The following is a 19,551-nucleotide window of genomic DNA, read 5'->3' as shown; positions in this document are numbered from 1 at the left end:
TTAGGCAGTGTCAGGTTAACATCACGAGAGGACTGCCAAAATCAATTGTCGCGGTATTTTGATCAGAATACCCAAAATTTGTAGCAATGGGATCATGTCCCTACCTACAAAATGGCAAAAAGTTATTGAACAAAATGGTACCTACATACTTTAGGTAAATGTAAATAAACTATATTAAAACATGTTGTGACTTTTCTTAAAAAATGCGAAGTAGCTTTTTCTCCAACCTATTATGAAGTGAAGTGAAATGAAGTTGATTAATATTAAAAAACATGGCATGAAATGAAATGAAATTGAATTAAATGAGATGAGATGATATGGGATGAAATATAATCTCAGTAAAATGGTAGTCATTTACTGAGACTTTCTCAGTGGACTTTTTGGAGGATCCTGAGAAGTTACGCCCAGCGGCTTTGTTTCATTTTTCCACATTTGTGCACTTTCACAGATACTAAACAGTTAATAAACCACCGTTACTACAAATTTATAATATAATTTTATAAACCTGAAGAAACACTAAATGGACAAAATTTAACAAATCATACAACTTAACTCCTCGCGTTCTCGCCAAATAGACAAGAAGTCCTTGGTTATTACACATTAAAACAATCACAACAGCTGAAAATGACATAAAGTGACATTGACATTGTATAGGAACGTATGAGTTTCAAGTCTGGGAATAAAATCGAGATATTACAATTATTTACAATATTAAGCAGTAAAAAAAAGTTTGTGCACAAGAATCTGGTATAAATCTATATAAATCTAATTGTGTAATATTTGTCAGCGAACGTCTACATATTAATTATTATTTTTCTGAAATGGGGGTATTTACGATAGCTATGTACTGATTTAAAAGCAAAACTATAGGAATATACTCGTAATTTATTTCATTTTCACACATAAGTAAAAATCATTTGTACACTAAAAACAAACCAACGAGAGTATTAAACAGAATGTAAGTATCTTTATCATGACACATATGGTCTTTTTTTTTTGATTAAAGTTGTATTGCTACATAGCATGTTTGACCATCTCATAAAATTATCTCTCCTATTGCATGCAGCGCTCCTTTGAAATAATATGGACAACAAACAAGGTTTGTTTCACAAACATTTCATTTTCTATTGTTTTCTAGTGATAAATATTATTGTATAATATATACTATTAATATTGTTGAACTTGGAATTGTCTTACTAATTAATACTGTTAATGTCCCTTATGTTTCATAAAGTATATAGTAAAAATACTCTCCCAATATAAGACAACCATGATTTGCCTGGTTTTAGGTGTTCACAGAAGCCTGTTGATATCACAATAAATTGTGCCATCAACATTGACATGAAACAATAAGAAAGAAGTCCCAATTGTATTTATATTAAGTACATCCTGCAATGTAATATATGAATATTTCAATCTCTAAGCCCAAAAGAATTATGTTCTGGTTTTAGAAATAGTCACCTCATATATGGGTGTGTAATCCCTAAATTTTATGAAAGTACCACTATATATTTTTTTAATTGTAAGTTTTGGATTATTTAATATGTATGGTAAAATTTATCGTCCTTATACATATATTGAATGGTTTTTATTATTTCCATATGCTATAACTGTCACGTTCCTCACAGATTCATTTAAAGAATCGGTCTCTACAATATTTGAAAAAAAAGTTCGTGGTTGGCTTGGTGGCATAATAGACGATATGAGGCGAAGCAGTCCCGTACAGCAGTGGCTCGATTCATTGCCAACACAGTCCAACAGCGAGATTGTAAACCCTGATGAAGATCAAGCAGAACCAACAGACAAATCAGACAGTAAACCTGATGACACCACCACTGAAAATACTGTAGTAGAAACCATAAAACTGAAGTTACAAGAAGAAATAAATCTAGATGTACCTGGCCCTAAAGATACATGGAAAAGAAAATCATTGGACAGTGCTATGCTAACAAGTACTCCTCATAGAGGCAGTGTGAAAAGACTACAGAGAGACCACTCTGTTCAGTCAGAAGGATACTCACCAAAATTAAAAAATCCATTATTTAGGGATCATTCTCTACAGGTAATGATATTATTTAGTTGTCTGTGGTCACATTTTAACCTGCCTTAACAAAATACAATCTAAATTTTTTTATGCACATTTATCCATTGACTACTCCATTGCATACTTTATCAGTAAACATTTTAAATTCGATTTGATTGTTTCTTAATATTTTCGATTATAAACGAAATTTGGCAAAATAATACAAATAAAACATGCAAAAAAAAGTTCTTATTATGTTTATCTATTTTAAAGCATAATATTTACCTGAACTTACCCTCTATTTTTTTTTATATTGAATACAAACAAACTGATTTTATTTTGCAGTCTGATGCTAGTGGCTCGAGTGGCAGTTCCGTGTTGAACGTGTTAGGCGCCAGAAAAGTAGACGCAGAATCGGTTTTACTTGCCTTAGGCTTTGGGCCAAGTGAAAAACAGCAAAAATTACAAAGAATACCTGATAGATTTTTGGGTCCCTCAAGGGTATGTTGATAGTTTCATTAGAGGTGTTTGTTATATTTCAAGATATAAAGTTACAAATTTCTGTTGTTTAATATTACAGCTTAAGGGTATAAGCACCGAAGAATTTATAAAGAATGAACATCATTCAATGAGAATGCATGATTGTGGAATTTTCGGATACAGGGGTCTGACAGGTTTGTAACAATTAGTGATTTGATTTCATGTTTCATGTTCTTTTATAATATGGGAGTGGAAGGTCGTGGGAAATTTTAAATGACGATTGATTTATGAGGGTGAACTATTGTTTCTTCTTAGACAGTGTTTCATCCAATAAAAATGTAGTTACTCATAATGTAAATAAAAATCTAAATGTAAAAGCGCTCATGTTATCAAGTTGTATAATAAGTATGTATATCTACCTCTTTTAACATTAGTCCAATGACCATAATCACAGACACATCAAATTATGAAATCATTTGATTTATTATACTTTCTTCTTTTTACTGGTGGTAGGACGTATTGTGAGTCCGCACGGGTGGGTACCACCACCCTGCCCAAATCCGCCGTAAAGCAGTAATGCGTTTCGGTTTAATGGGTGGGGCAGCCGTTGTACTGTAAAACCTTAGAACTCATGTCTCAAGGTGTGTGGCGGAATTTACGTCGTTGATTTCTATGGGCTGCGGTAACCACTTAACATCAGGTGGGCCGTGAGCTCATCCATCCACCTAAGCAATAAAAAGAAAAAGATTACTAATGACAATTTAAAGAAAGACAAGAATTCCAAATAGTTGAGACTTATCTCTTGTCTTAACTCTACAAAAATAGAAAAAGAAGGTGTAGAATCTAGAAAAATAATACTTAACTATTTTGCCTTTGTATTTTCTTAATATTTATTTGACCTAAAAGTGAAAAACCTCCACACGTTATATAAAACGGATTTTAGAAAGTAGATTCGCCTTCATAGTTTTTGTCAAGGCTTACTGACAGATTTACGCTACTAATTCAATCAAGAAAACTAATACCGCCTAAATTCATGCTTATATTAATTTAAAATAATTAGTCAATTTTTTTATTACGTTTTGATAATGGTAACTTACTTGGCATAGCATAATTTAAAATTGTACGAAACCCAACTAATTATCAATTCGCAATCATATTCAATTAGGAGCCATTTTCGAAATGAGATAAAACCTAACCTAAGCTATACAGGAAAAAGCAGGAAACAAAAACAAAAAAAATAATCATTACTAATAAACATATTATTAACAATGGGTGAGGAGAAATTCTAGAGCAGCATTGGAACTAACAAATCTAACTGAACTAACAGAGCACTGTACACCTGTATGCCGCTTTATGAAACCGGTCACATCAAATTATCATAAGCAGTACCGGGTACCTGAGATTGCTGTACAGTAAGTATTATACTATTAAATTTTATTTATGTGTTTATATTTAATTTTTTGTTTATTGTTGTGGTTGGAACTAATTAATGGTCGTGTCCTTCCTCGTGTAATCTTACTTGACTCCGAATAGGAAACTAAAATTAGTATGTAGTTATTTTATCGCATGCATGAATAATGTTATAGTAATTTTTTTTGAGGAACTGATGTGTTACTTAATAAATAAATAATAGTTTAAAAAAAGTAACAAAATACGCTTTTATAGAAAATCCAACTAAAAAATAGAAAATAAATTTTAATAAATTTGAATTAAAAATAGTGTAAGAATAATAATTTTATTGTAAAAAAAAAGCGTGGAGTGCATGGTATAAGTAGGTAGAAATATTTTATGAACAGATATGAGTAGAAGGGTTATTTTGATAATATCCTGAAAAGCACCCCACGCTTTTTTTTAAATAAAATCATTTTTCTTACACTATTTTTAATTCAAACTTATTTTCTATTTTTTAGTTGAATTTAATTTTTTTCAATTTTTTTTTAATAGTGAATTGTCATCGGTATTAGTTAGTATACCAAATTTCAAGTTAATCCGACATTGAAGGGGTCAAAATCATGTTCAAAGATTCCGTTACAAACAAACATACGTCTGAAGCTAATAAAATCATAATTTTAAAATATATGTTTTTCGTAATTCCAGGGAATCCTCATGTTCCACCATCGACAATTGTAGCTAAAATCATTGGGTGTTTGTTACAAGATGAAGTTTGTCGCGAGGAGATTTTGCTGAAGGCTCGTCACTCTATCGCGGATATGCGTAGCGCGCCCGGTGCGAACTCTCTGCTCGAACCCAAACTGCGGAACCATTGACCTTGTTTACTGTTATCGTGTAATACATTACATGTTACATTTAATTATAGCTAATATTGACCGGTGTTTGGAATAAGCTATTTCTTTCTTCAAATTTAAATTGAAAAGCATATCGAAAGATCTCTGCTTTGTTGAACTACTTAATAAAATAACAAATATTTCCAATTTACTTTTAGACTAATCTGAACAGTAAATAATCTTATCCGCCTTTGTGAAAATCTCAAAAAATCAAAAAATTTTGTTACAAATTAATTTTCGTAAGTAATAGTAGTATTTATTTGTAGCACCAAGCTGTGGTCGTGACGCGTCAGATTGTCTCGACTCTTTAATACCAAAACTAAACCAATTCCCCCTTCATTTCACGTTATGATACCAGCACATATCTTGTTCAGCTGGTTTTGACTATGGCGCGATCGTGCCACTTTCATTATATTTAGAATACTTGTTATTGGGACGGAAAAATTGATGGAGTTAGTGATCCTAACAGTCGTGATCTAAGCTGAACTGTTAAGTTTGTAATACAATATATCTGAAAAAATGTGTTTCTAGACTAAGTTATTTGTCTGGGAAGTCATAAGCAGAATGAGATAGTATAAGCAGAGGCATTTAATTAAAAAATTTGGAATTAAATAGATTCACTTATTGTATACTAAAAGTTTGGTGACTGACGCGACTTAATAATACAGTTGATTGTTTAGGCATTTTCAATGGCTAAAGTCGGTTAAGCAAATATAATTTAAATAAAAATTTAGAGCATCGTTTGAGTATTTTCTATACAGGGTATATGACTTTCATTGAATCCAAAATTATAATAAAATATTCAAAAATAACGGAAAATAAAGTATAAAAGTATTGGAAAGTTTAAATTTACCCGAAATCTAAAACGGAGGCTCACAGACACACTCTCGTTTTGTTATACTGTGGATTTCGATTGAGTTGCTGAATTGTTGACTGACAAAGCAATGAGAATTATCTTATCTTGTTAATTTATTGTTTCTTCAGACTTAAACATTTAAGAAGGGTATTAACCGTTTAGTTTTTAGAAATAAGTTCTCTCGAATTCTTTCAAATAGTTTTATGACGTCTGAGTAAATTCTTACCATTTTACTGAGTTATAATTAAATTTAATCAAATCTCATTCCAGTTAACTTCAATTTTAATTTATTTTCTTTTCCAGTAACTTCTTATTTATGTAGTAGTTCATGATAATATACTTTAATCTCAAAATCTTAATATTTGTTTTAAAATAATTTAATTATGTCCATTTAATAAATTTAAACAAAAAGATTAATACAGACACAATAAGAATTACAATACATAAGCAAGAAATCGCGTTTTTTTTTTTAGTATCGCGAGAAATCATTAGCGCTTTCTTTTTGTTTTTTAGTTTTCGGGAATTAATCCCTCACGCGTGAAAAAATATTTTTAAACATTGTTTTTGCCTCGTTTATAAATTATTGTATATCTCTTCTAATTAATCCCGTAAACGCATTCTCGCTCTCTTTCTTTTTAGATTTTATTGGATATTAAAAAATAAAAGACGTTAATTGTAAAGGTTGTGTCACGCTACAGACCATTGTTAAGTTAATATTAAACTTGCCTGATTATGTGCAATAAAGTGTAAAGTTGTTTTAAATTCTAAAAATGTTGACATATCTTTTAGATTTTTTAAATAGTTTTAAATTTATAAATACGAACTTAGTTCTTTGTAATATTTTAGTAATTTTTAATTTTATTACGCTCTCCGTACGGGTTAATGTTATTAAATGGATTCGTTTAAATTAAAATTGCATCAGTGTATATTGTATTTTTATTTATTTCCATTTTGTTCTTAATAAAATCAATAATATGAAAGATTATTAAACCATCCGTTGTACATAACATTACGGATGCAATATTTTCGGAATTCGTCGAACACAAACATGAGCACTGCAAAAGGTATAGCCAAAAACCACCTTAAACAAATAACATATTATTAATAGTCAATACAGTTAGTCTATACTAATATTATCTATACTAATATTATAAAGAGGAAAGATTTGTTTGTTTGTTTGTTTCGAATAGGCTCCGAAACTACTGGACCGATTTGAAAAATTCTTTTTCCATTAGAAGCCGATATTGTCCCTGATGAACATAGGCTACTTTTTTTTTTTTTTTTGGTTTCATGTGTGTTTTAATGTTTCCGAAGCGAAGCGAGGGCGGGTCGCTAGTCATAGATAAAATCATAATAATATGGTAGATAGAACTAATCATAAATATTATGTATAATTAAAAATACTTTTACGTTTTAATCCTGCGTTAATTATTGTCATTATATTATTTGCGATGTTTCGAATACTCTGTAGTCTGGCAGTTTGTTCTACTCAAATACTATCAATTCTTTTTATATGCAAAGAAACTTAGATACCAACAAATATTTTTTATTGAAAATTAGATGAGAATAAAATATTCAAATGTCGATGAATATATCTTTAGTTAGTTCGTGATCACGGTAGTGAAAAAGTATTCGAAATGTTACAAATAATGTAACGACTGTAAAAAAACGCGATATCAAACTATAAAAATTGTTTTAATGATGTCAACGAAATGGGAAAATTTAAGAAAGCACTACATTAATCTATGCTTTGCAGATTATATCTAAAAGGATAACTTAAAGCAAAAGATAATGATTAAGGTCTTTATATTTTATCTAGATGAGTAAAAGAGTCAGCTTAGCTAAACTTAAATACAAGAGGTCCTACCATCTCACTCGTATTGGATATGTTTGAAAAAAATTGCTCAACCCAGGAATATAGCACAGTAAACATGCAAGAATAAGTTCAAAGACCAGTCCCATATTTAAAATTCTGTTCTTCATTCCTGAAAAAAAAAAGTGTTGAGTATATAATTGTTAGGTACATTATTGTATTTTACAGAAATTAGTTCAATGACGCAGTTTTTCTTTTTAAATAAAATAGGTCAAGTCACCCAAATATCATTTGTTTTAACATTATACTGCTGTTCGGTTTTAATAATGCTTTGAGGAATTGTCTTAGATGCTTCAGTTATTTCGTATTTTACCTTTACATTACCTATTACCTCGGAAGAGCCGCTACTGCAAGAAATATTTTCAAGCAAGAGTTATTTTCACCCACAAAGTACAAAGCGCCGCTAGAAAAACCAGCGCACTATTTTTACCATGTATCATTCGGTTCTGGGACTTCCTTCTTTCCACGATGTTTCTTAAGAGCATGACGCGTCTTTCAAACAAGATTTGTCTTTTGGAATCGTCAGTGGCGGCCAACGGCTTGACTATACCCTTGGCATTAGTGATTGATGTCCATGAGCGATATTGATCACTCATTACCAAATGGGCCGAATACTCGTCTGCCTTCGTAAGCAAAAATACGATGATAAACCATTATAACCCAGTTTATAGCCACAATAGGAAAACTAACTAATGTTCACTTTGCATGTGGCTGCCGTTAGTCCTGGACACCATCATTGCTACCTGCTACGGGCACAACCAACATCGTTGTCTACCAACAGTGTTTGTAAGATTTTTTAATAATAAATGTTTTCGGCGGCTGGTTAGATAGTCTGTATTTCTACAAGAAGTATCAATACGAATTTTAGGGAATACTAACCAACTTGAAAAAACGAATTGAATCGTGTTTTGCAAATTATTCCATTAGTCATTTGTGTTACAACTATCGCGACGAAATATGCTGCTTGGGCGGCTCGTTCCAGTTCTTTTCTTTCAGCATAAGTCCACTCTTGACCTAGAGAGTCTTCGAGATCATTTATAGCTACATTGTCCCATTTCTTTCGAATACCTTGAACCGAATCAACATTATGTAAATAAAGCGTAAATGACCGAAATGTTAGAGACTAGTATTACTAGATAATCACCGAGCAAAGTTAGGTATTTTTTTTGATAAAATGATGAAATATGAATAATATTTTTCGATCTTACCGACAGAATAATAATAAAAACGAATAATTATAACACAACATTTTCTGTAAATAAATCGTGGCTAGATCGATTTATCGCCCCCGAAATCTCCTGTATTCAAAATTTTATGAAAATCGTTGGAGCCGTTTCCGAGATTCAGATTATATATATATTTATATACAAGAATAGCTCGTTTAAAGATATAAGATTAATACCGATCAATGCAGCCGGATAAAATCCGTGCTCAGCCATTACTATGAAGTAAGCGTACATGCCGGCAGCGAATTCCATAAGTCCCAAATGACCGTACGCCTGCCTCAACATTCTCGCTGAGACCAGCCTCTCGGACTTACGAGGAACCCGATCCATTACGTCAGATTCTGCGGATTCGTAAGCTAAAGATACAGCTGGCCACATATCAGTCCCTAAATCAACGCATATTATTGTCATTACTCCTGAAAAGTAAATATTATTGTCACTACATAGTATAAAACAAAGTCGCTTTCTCTGTCCCTATATCTGTCTGTCCCTACTTATGCTTAAATCTTTAAAACTACGCAACGGATTTTGATGCGGGTTTTTTTAATAGATAGAGTGATTGAAGAGGAAGGTTTATATGTATAATAACATTCATTAAATAGTGGAGAAATCAATAATAAATTAGTTTCGGAAGCGAAGCGAGGTCGGGTCGCTAGTATAATATAATTTAAATAATAAACCAAAGAAGTTTCACGTAATAAATATTAAACTAACCCAATGGCAGTGGTATTGAAAATAATATAAACATCAGAACGGGAAGTATTTCGGGCGCATTCGAAATTAGTATGTAGCAAACAGATTTTTTCAGATTGTCAAATATTTTTCTTCCCTCTTCTATTCCAGTAACGATAGTAGCAAAGTTGTCATCCATTAAAACAATGTCGGCAGTCTGCTTAGAAACCTAAAGTTTATGTTTATTAATAAAAGGTTGAAGATGTCAATGACGATTAAATATTACAACGAAAGTCTAATAAACCTTTAGTCCCTATGACGTGCTAAATACAGTATTTATTTAATAATTTCAAAAGTTTTTTTAATCTGGTTGCTTTTTAAAAAAAATATTGATAAAGCCGCAATCACCTATTAAATAAAACCACAATGATGAAATGTTTAGTTCTTACATTTAAATATGAGGTTAGACGGTCTCTAAGCTACAAGAGCTAGGGTTGGAAGTTTTGTGTTATCTACCGTACCTACTCACCAAACCATCGAAACCTCATGCCGACTGCCTTCTATTTATTCCAAAGTTTGGATAATTCCTTAGCAAGGAAATAATTTAATACCAGAAAGACAGCACAAATTGCCTTTGAAGAGTTTGGTGACTCCAAACTTCTTATATAACTCCAAGGGGAATTAAAAATTACGATTATGCTGGCAGAAATGCATTGAAACCATGGGTGCAATTTCGATTAATAGAAATAAAATATAAAAAAAATAACTTTTTTATTGCTCTTGTAGGTAGACGAGCACGCGGCCCATTTGATAGTGAGTGGTTACCGTCGCTCGAGGACGTCAGCAAAGCCAGGGGCAGAGTCAAGCCGTTGCCTACCGTAAAAGTGTATACTAAACGACAACTTCATAGGTTCAAAGACCTATTATGTAAAAACCTACCTACATATTAATGATGCTATTACATCTTACCGTGCTGCCTGTTAAAATAATTATAAATGCGATTGTAGATATACTTGGGATCCGGTAAGGCCCATAGAAATGCCAATGTCGGCTTTCCTCAGGGCAGGCGCATCGTTGACTCCGTCACCAGTCACCGCCACCACATCACCTCTGCTCTGACAGGCTTCAACTATCTGAAGTTTTTGGGTCGGGGAAGTTCTGGCAAAAACTGCGTATGAAACGAAAAATATTACATTTTCCCAATAAATCCTCAGGTATAATTGTATGAATCTTCAATTATAAGTCAAACTGGTTATTATTTTACGCATTGTACAATAAGATTTCCCCAGTATGAGTAGGCCAAAATATCAGGAATGAATTTTCTTGGCTAGTGTGAACAAACGCTACGAGTTACGCTCGATTGGTGAGAATTGCTGTTTAAAATCTTGAGAATGCTGTCATTGATAAGATTTCTTGTCATTGTGCGCTAAGCTGTTAACGAGACTTGTATGAAGCGCTCTCTCGGAAGATATAGACGGATAGATATAAAAGAATCTTACAATTCTCATAGATCTAAATCATTTGTAAACCAGCTGCTAATTAAAGTTGTTCTTAATCTATATCTATACTAATATAGACATCTACAGTGGTTTTTACGGATGTTCCGTTATAACAGCATCCGATTGACTCGAAACTTGGTATCCATGTAGAAAATACATGTACTTAATGGATAGGCTAATATTTATATGAGTGTTGGACTCCATAATAATAATGACAATAAATAATAATGTCAATTTCAAATGCCCAGCGAAGCGGCCGAGTACCTACGGCTAGTTTTTTATAATTGTATAAATCGCGTGAAAAAAATTAAAAAAATCTAAGAACTTATCATATTTATTCTAACCAATTTCATAATATTTTTCTAGAGTCCAGTTCAGTACATCTGAACTCATATCTCGCAGTTCAGTGCCTGTGATAATATAACAGTTTTCTGATGTAGCGATGCCGACTTCATGAGCAATTGCTCGGGCCGTGGCGGGGTGATCGCCAGTTACCATCATCACTCGGACACCAGCTTCGCGTACACGACGTATTGCATTACCAACCTAGTTACATTCATAATGAGTATCTAAGCGAAAATCTGGTACTTGTAAAAAACGTTCTCGTCGAACCCGTCGCTTGCGACGAAGGGCTCCACGTGTAAATTAGCCCTCAGACACAGTCCACTGAGTTGCTCGCCGGATCTTCTCACTGGGTCGCGTTTCCAATCCGGTGGTAGATTCCGCGAAGCACGGCTCTTGCTAGGGTTCGCGTTAGCAACCTCATCAGGTTTGAGCTCCGTGAGCTCACCTACTAGTTAAGCCGACGCTGATATAACTTCTCAAGGCTATGAGCTTAGGTAGAAAAAAAAAGTAAAAAAACAATTTAAACAATTGACAATTTGATTTAAACATCTGACGAAGCATGTTGCGGATAATAACATGTACTTTTAGGTTAGGAATATTGTGTTCTTTTTTTTTATAATAAATTTAAACAATATTAATTGTGTTGATGAGCAGTCTCGACTATCTTCTTCTCGTCGTTTGCATTTCTACACTGTTTTAATCGTGTTCACTTTTAGCACTGCTTAATGCTGTCCAAGATTTTTAACGTAATTTTGTTGAAAGTTTTAGCTATTATTGAACGGAAGAAGGCCGAATCTTGAATAAATATATAAAATGAAAACTACTTCAAACTTGCCTCTTGTCTAGGAGGATCCATAAGTCCTAAAAGTCCTAAAAATCGTAGTTTGTCCAGTGGAAAATTAATATTATCTATGTCAAATTCAAAGTCAATTGGAAATTCTTTCGTATTCAATGTTAAATCAGCAAATGCTAACACCCTCTCACCTACAAAGCGTTATATAAATTGTAGGAAAAAAAAGGAACGATTAAATATCATATTATCTGTCAGTGGTTTTTATTGTTACCGCTGTTGGCCAGTTTTTCAGTAGCTAATTCTACCACTTTCATCATTTCCGTTGTTAATGAGGTATTTCCTGTTTTTAGGGCGATGGTAGCACATCGATTGGCTATATATTCAGGTGCTCCTTTCATTAGTACTACAAATTTTGAATCATATTTGTTAAGACATACGCTGGCCTGAAACAATACATCTAAAATTACTAACCAGAATCCTAACTTTCATGAAGTTGTACAATTGTTGTTATTGTATTACTTGGTACTTATTTGCAGAATTAAAAGGTATTTCTGCGACTTTAGGAAAATTATCACGAATGGTCATTGGATTGTCGTGCTCCATCAAAAAATTTAAAATAGCTTTTTCTGAGGCATCGCCGCTTATATTACCATCACTTTGAATGCTAGCGGTACTACAGAGAGCTCCACATATCGTCAAACTCTGGAAAACTAAGAGTATAAAATACAATACATTTAAAATGAATTATATTATTATAAATGTTTCTGAATGTAAGTCGTAGATTATTATTTTAATTACCTTTATTGTTTTTTTCGGAATCTGAAATGCAAAGTGTTTGAACATTAGCGGTTAGTAAAATGCTGTTTAAGTCGGTATTGTTTTAATTTTTTACCTACCTATCTTTGACACATTGTATGTTTGGTTCCACATCCAAATGTGATGTACACACATCTTGTTCTGAGTTAAAGTACCAGTTTTATCCGAGCAAATGGTAGTGCATGCTCCTAAAGCCTCTATCGCATCTAAGTTCTTAACAAGACATTGCTTCTTCACCATTAGCTGAGCCGTTAACGTTAGCGAAGCTGTTACTGTAGGTTGTAAGCCTAAATATGCAAATAAATGAGTGATTTGTTGATATAATCCCTCATCTTAATTTTTTTCCAATTTCCAATAGTCTTACCTTCAGGAATATTCGCAACAATGATACCGATCACAAAAATTATTGTCTGCATGAAAGGATATCCTATTATTAAAGATGCAATGGCTAAAAAAAATCCAAGACAAAGAGCCCATAAAGACATACAACGCATAAAACTTTTGAGCTCCCGAGCCAATGGAGATAAGGCGGGTTTTAGTCGAGCCGCTAGGCCAGCCACTCTACCCAAGGCTGTCAAGTCTCCACAGCATAACACGACTCCTGTGAAGCATTGAGTTTGAAATAAATCATTTAATAGAAACATTTCAAAAAACATTTAACGGCTTTAATAAATTGAAATCAAAATTAGTTAAAGTTGAATAATAATGTAAGAATTAAGTAACAAACGATAACCATAAAAAAATCGTTTAAAAACGTAATACCATATACTTATAGAGATTATAAGACGATAGAAGGTATTGCAATATCAAAAAAGATACACTTTATTTTCGACCCCTAAACTGATTTTGAAAAAACTTTGAGTTTAAAAATAACACTTTTTGCAACAAATCATCCTATTGATCCCAATCATTTCATCTGTAATATGGTGACAGTATTCTATAAATGGTTGGTTAATAAGTTGTAACATTCGCACACCCGTTTAACTCTCTTCTTAAATCTTTGTCCACCCAATGCTGAGCGTAGGTTCTCTCTCTCTAGCTCTTCATATTATGAAAGTCTCAAATTCTTTTCATTTTATTGCCTTTCGCATCCAGCCGTTATCAACTATTTTGACTAGGTCGTCGGTCCACCTCATTAGTCATCTGCCCATGTTACGACGTCCAGTACGAGGTCTCCTCCACTTCAGTATTTTTATGCTCCACTGATTTTCAGTACGACGGAATATGTGGCCGGCCCACCTCCTCCGAGCAATCAGTTTGTCTATGTCAGTCAAACCAGTTTTTCTGCGGATTTCATTATTGCGCACCCTATTCCGTAGAGAAATGCCTAACATAGCCCGTTCCGTGGCTTTTTGCGTGACTTGTATTTTGGTCATAATAACTAAGTTTAACTAATTTCTGTTTAATTTTGTTTTGTTCAATTTAAATACAATTAAATAATTATAATTTTGTCTAACTAGCATTTTATTCAAAATAAAAGTACGACATTGTTTTTCAATTCCGGACACAGATATAGAAATTTTCATTTATTTTAAAGCTATTTTTAGAAATATACAAATCTATAAAATAAAATACAAAAACAACAGTCGTTGTCTATTTGTAGTTCTAGAAATTTTACAAAATAATAGTGTGTTGTATGAAATTTACCTAAAGCCCAACCTTCGACACATTGTGTTGAAAAAAAAGCCACATTTGGGGATTCAAGAATATTTGAAGTTCCTTCAACGTTTGCTCGAAGGACTGCAATACTTTCTCCGGTCAATGAGGAATTATCGACCTTTAATTTTATTGAAATTATAATTTAATGAAATTGTTTACTTTTATTACAAAACTTTGAATGAGATTGTGAATAAAGGGTGCAGACAGACATTAGGTAGGTACATTGCATATTTGTTTGATTACAGTACCATAGGAAACATTGTTAGTAATCGTAAAGTAGAATAATACTGGTTATATTTTAACCACAACGTCGTAGATAAATTATCATAGATAAACGGTATACCTATATTCCAAAAAATGAAATCGATGAGTCTTAAAGCTTAAATTATTATTGAGGTACTTCACGAAACATACTTTGAAACCCTTGCTTTCTATAATTCGTATGTCTGCAGGTACGATATCTCCAGCTTTAACCTCCACGATATCACCTCTAACCAAATTGCGTACTGGTGTTTCTGAATCCATTACACCATCACGTACGCAATTGGCATATACTGGTATCATACTATTGAATGTCTTCATAATCTACAATAAAAATTAACAAGTTTTGTCGTACTTATAAATAATGGAACTTTTAATGTTTAATGTAAATTACGTTTATTTGCACATAGAAAGCATCATAAAGTGTGGTGGTATCTTCACGATTGGATGATCCCAAGTCTTACTACCTTCTTTAGTAAGCTTAGAATATTTTTTATTTGTAAATTATCAGTAAAATTAGTTGTTTTTGTTTCCGGGAATGGTTCCTACATGTTCAATGTACAATGTTTAAATTGTACATCGGAAGTCAAAGTGGATCAACGCAACACAGAGTAGGTATCTTCGATACAAACGAAAAGTAATAAGTTTTCATCTGCCGATGTCGAATTCGGGAAAAGTTTCATCATAAATTATTAATTAATTATTCCTTGTATTTATATAAGAAGCAAAAATCCAATAGGTATTACAATATGACAAATGTTTCTGGTGCATTAGAAATGTAAACACCAGTTTGCTACTTTTATTACGACACTTTTGTGATTACAAAAGAATCATTAAATACTTTTTCTAGATTGGAAATATTTAAAGTTACCTTGGAACTTTTATAATTCTGGTAAAAACTGAATAGTCCGCAAATAACATCAACAGCAATTAACACACATCCCAAGTATAAATTATCATAAGACGGATTTATTTTGTTTGTCATTTCGATCAAATAAGCAATCAGACACAGAAGTGCACCAATCCATATTAAAATTGAAAAACCTAAAAAAAGTATATATTAGAAGCTTCCAAATTTAGAAGTTTATACCTACTGTTTAATAGTATTTATCCTCATTACCTATAGTCAAAATTATGGATAAGCTCTTTTGGACTATAGTAAAAGCACCTTATTCGTGGGTTATATTTCAGTAAATATGCTGTGAATACAGAAATTGTGAACATGGAAAAGCGCGTTTACAAAGGAAATTCGTTTGGATACCTACAACTTGAAATTCATTTTGTCAATGTGTATGTACCGATTAGATCTGCGAATAAAGAAAGCCGCGAAATATAGGAATTGGGTCGCACTGAATTCGCGTAGGTATAATAAAAACGCGCATTCGCGTTTTCATTGAGGAAGGAAGGAATCATCAAGGAAGCCCGAATAAGGAGCTTTTACTGTACTCACCACCATCTCCACTGCTGCCACTCTTTACTGGTAATACCCAAGTAATTTTGTTATTAGTATCGACGGGCCAACGAGAATGTGACACCCTTGCGGTGTTGTATCCACCCATAAATTTTCTAACTAACTCTCATTGCGATTACAATATTGAATATTGTTAGTAGGACATGGTTGTTGCTGCCCCGCGGATTTAGTTCTACCATAATCGTTTCGCAGAGTAGAACTTCCGAGTCGGTATGTAAAAAGTGTCCCAGGGTTGGTGTATAGCTTATGATATTCATGGATTTTGCTGACAGATTAACGTGAAGTTAACCATGGATTTCGCATGGCCATTTAGAATTTAAAAAATTATTGTAATCTTAGCCCAGAAGCCATGTTGGGGGGTTGCCATAATCGCCACGCTTGGCATGCGGGTTGGCGATCGCAGTATGCCGTTATGATACTCCGAGAACGCTGCTGCCCATTTTTTGGTTAATCCCTTAGTCACCTCTTACGACACCCACGGGAGGAAAAGAGGAGGTGTTATTCTTTTTGGGGCCGACACCACACGGTCCAGAAGTAAATAATACTAAATATTACTTACTGTGCATAACACTTAATTCAGAAGAAGTTCGTTTTTGAGCATGGTGACTATGGAATACCTAGACTATATAAATATATGTAATTGTAGTGAGCAGTTACCAGTACACATCGATTTAAACAATACTAATGTCCAGCCATATTGTGTTGCTGGCGTGAGTGTGTTATAGCCATAATATTCCAACAGCTCCTGAGCTTTGTATCTAGTTAATCCTTTGACAGGATCCGTACCCAATTGATCGAATAAAGTATCTGTAAACGTTAAAATTACCCTAGATATCCTAAAAAAATTCAATTCTTCGCTCTCTTTCACACAATGAATCCCATCAATTGGCGCATGGCCTCGTGATACTTATGGTCACTAAATATCATAGAAATTGAGAATGCCGTTATTTACCTAGGTAGCTTGAGTGAAAACACAACTGCTACACAATATTTGGTTACTTATCTATGTATATAATATCCCATGTTTGACCATAAGTGTAAAACTTAATAAAACTTCTCACCCAAGGGTACAAGATGTGTGTCAGTTTTAATTTCTTTTTTGAGAACATTCAATCGTGTGCTACTCAAATCTTTGGACCGCAGTCGCTTATTTTTTTCTGGTCGAAAAAGATCTGTAATAGAAGCTATACTAGAACTCCTGGAAGTCATTTTTGATGATTGAGATTTCAGTAGATATTTTGAATATTTGGTGACGTAATATTAAAGTCGCGTAGGCCTCTTTTGAGTTCCAGAGTCAAATTAAATATTAATAGCGTGTTTTGTGCATGCTTCAATGTTTTCTCAATGATTCAGTTTTGTTTTTATAAGAATAGAGACAAACTCTAAATAAGAACTTGTAGGTATTTGCTAAACATATTAGGACTTAAACGTGTCAAAGAACAAGAAAGCGACCCCGTTTCTACGCAGGGAGTGCAAGGCTGTCGGTCATTAAATAACAAAATGTATAGCTGAGAAACAGCAATATTTTCCCCCAATAGTGGTCTAAATAATAATAATTGTCTCTGATGGCATTAACGATCGATTGTATCGAGCGAACCGAGATGTGATTAAGTCCAAAATATTTTTCTAATTTTTTTAGATAGGTAATCTAATAAATGTTTAAAATAAATATACTAAACTCGTATTCACGACCTTTTTTTATAGCATAGACCACTTTTAGACATAATTATATAAACTCATTCATAAACTATAAAATTTTAAAGCGTTAATTAAAAATTCGAAAATTAAACATGAGATCGAAATCTTAATTGTATTGTGTACAATACAACAACAAAATGTATTGTATACAATTGAGATTGTCCCAACTATGTATTTTAACCGGAACGCATGACTACTTCACGGCAGAAACAGGCCGGGTGAAAATGAGAGCAAATAATACACCCAACGACACAAATGATAATTTTTGGCGCTTTAATTTTTATACCTCCGAGCGTCGTCCTTAGTGCTAAGGGTCGTGACCTTTACGGAGCACTTTTCTTAGGACTACGTTCCTCCATTCCTTCCTGTACTCCGCGCAGTGGATTGCGACATTGGTGCTGGAGTCCAAAGTCGTCTTAATCTGATTGGACCAGCGCATCGGACTACGCCCCCTAGGCCTCTTCCCTTCCACTTTGCCGGTGATGAGTAGTCTTTCGAGATTATAACCCTTTTTCCTCGCAACGTGACCGAAAAACTCGAAAATCCTACGTAGTCAAGTGGTGGAGAGTTGTAGAGACGCCTAGTCCTTCCAGATTGATGTGTTTGTCCGATGCGCCGTCCATGGAATCCGCAGCATTTTCCTCCAGCACCACATCTCAAACGCGTCGACCCGACTTCAATCGGCTTCTTTAGAGTCCATGTCTCCACCCCCTATAAGAAGTTAGAAAACACAAGACTTGTTCGATCCGGTAGTAGATTCATTCGCGAAGCAGCTGCTCTTGAGTTGTTAGGTCTTCCTTGGAGGCGTTCGGGTAGCTGTTAGCAAATCTCGCCCCTTCTGGCTGAACCCTTGTTCGCCCACCTGTCCTTATGTAACTGGAAAGGCCTCCGAGCCACCAGTAAACATAAAAATCGTAAAAAAAAACAAGACTTGTTACAAGTTTACGCTTGGTTTTTATGGAGATTTTTCTATCGTGCCAAATGCTATCAAGCTGAGACATGGCATTTTTTCTATCGGGCCAAATGCTATCAAGCTGAGACATGGCAATTTTTGCTATCCCGATACGTCTTCGTTTCTCAGGCTCGCACGATCCAGTATTCGATTTGATTCCAGTAATCAATGGAGCCCAGGTATGTGAATCTTTCCGTTGTTTCAAGATGTTTTTTTTTCCCACCTTATCCTACTAGGTGGGGTCGGCACAGCTAATTTTTCTCTTCCATTCTCTACTATCAGCCGTCATCTCAACACTCATTCCTCTCTCTCTCTCATATCGTCATTCACACACTCAATCCATGTCTTCTTCGGTCGACCTCTTCCCCCTCTACCTTGCACTACCATTTCCATACATCTCCTAGTCACATGCATCTTCTCTCTACGCATCACATGTCCATACCACGCTAACCGTCCGCTCCTTGATTTGTTATTTACCGGGGCCACTTTCACACTTCCTCTGATATACTCTATTACCATCACTTTTGTTTTGGATCGGTTAACGGCAAGTCCAAGTTCGAGACTAATTTTTTCAAGCTTGCTCACGAGAGCAGCCATCTCGCTTTCATTAGCTGCGAGAAGATTGGTGTCGTCGGCGTAGGA

The 19,551-nt window shown here is 33.9% G+C and overlaps 2 protein-coding genes across 3 annotated transcripts; one reads left to right on the top strand and one right to left on the bottom strand.

Annotated features, from left to right (window-relative positions):
- Nucleotides 1-600: 600 nt before the first annotated feature.
- Nucleotides 601-6,570, top strand: LOC101741084 (uncharacterized). Of its 2 annotated transcripts, XM_021351581.3 has the most exons (7): nucleotides 601-958; nucleotides 1,067-1,099; nucleotides 1,629-2,062; nucleotides 2,369-2,524; nucleotides 2,604-2,697; nucleotides 3,831-3,915; nucleotides 4,601-6,570. In XM_021351581.3, exons 2-7 carry the CDS (start codon nucleotides 1,084-1,086, stop codon nucleotides 4,635-4,637), a joined length of 822 nt encoding a protein of 273 aa, XP_021207256.1. In that variant the 5' UTR covers nucleotides 601-958; nucleotides 1,067-1,083; the 3' UTR covers nucleotides 4,638-6,570. The 2 variants fall into 2 exon arrangements, with proteins under 2 accessions (XP_021207256.1, XP_021207255.1); XM_021351580.3 differs by lacking the exon at nucleotides 3,831-3,915 and having other exon boundaries at nucleotides 606-958.
- On the bottom strand, nucleotides 6,567-15,882 carry LOC101741364 (sodium/potassium-transporting ATPase subunit alpha). The gene is made up of 16 exons (XM_004931448.4): nucleotides 15,660-15,882; nucleotides 14,942-15,112; nucleotides 14,516-14,645; nucleotides 13,233-13,469; nucleotides 12,949-13,155; nucleotides 12,851-12,871; nucleotides 12,572-12,762; nucleotides 12,324-12,495; nucleotides 12,095-12,243; nucleotides 11,259-11,460; nucleotides 10,429-10,583; nucleotides 9,458-9,644; nucleotides 8,920-9,159; nucleotides 8,397-8,585; nucleotides 7,512-7,629; nucleotides 6,567-6,725 (listed from the first exon to the last, which is right to left on the bottom strand). The coding sequence occupies exons 1-16, from the start codon at nucleotides 15,771-15,773 to the stop codon at nucleotides 6,611-6,613; spliced, it is 2,598 nt and encodes an 865-aa protein (XP_004931505.4). The 5' UTR covers nucleotides 15,774-15,882; the 3' UTR covers nucleotides 6,567-6,610.
- Between the last annotated feature and the right edge of the window lie 3,669 nt (nucleotides 15,883-19,551).

This window comes from Bombyx mori, chromosome 11, assembly GCF_030269925.1.
Source record: "Bombyx mori chromosome 11, ASM3026992v2".
Lineage (NCBI taxonomy): Eukaryota > Metazoa > Arthropoda > Insecta > Lepidoptera > Bombycidae > Bombyx > Bombyx mori.
Note: the sequence above shows the minus strand (reverse complement) of the source record. Positions and strands in the feature narration are given on the sequence as shown.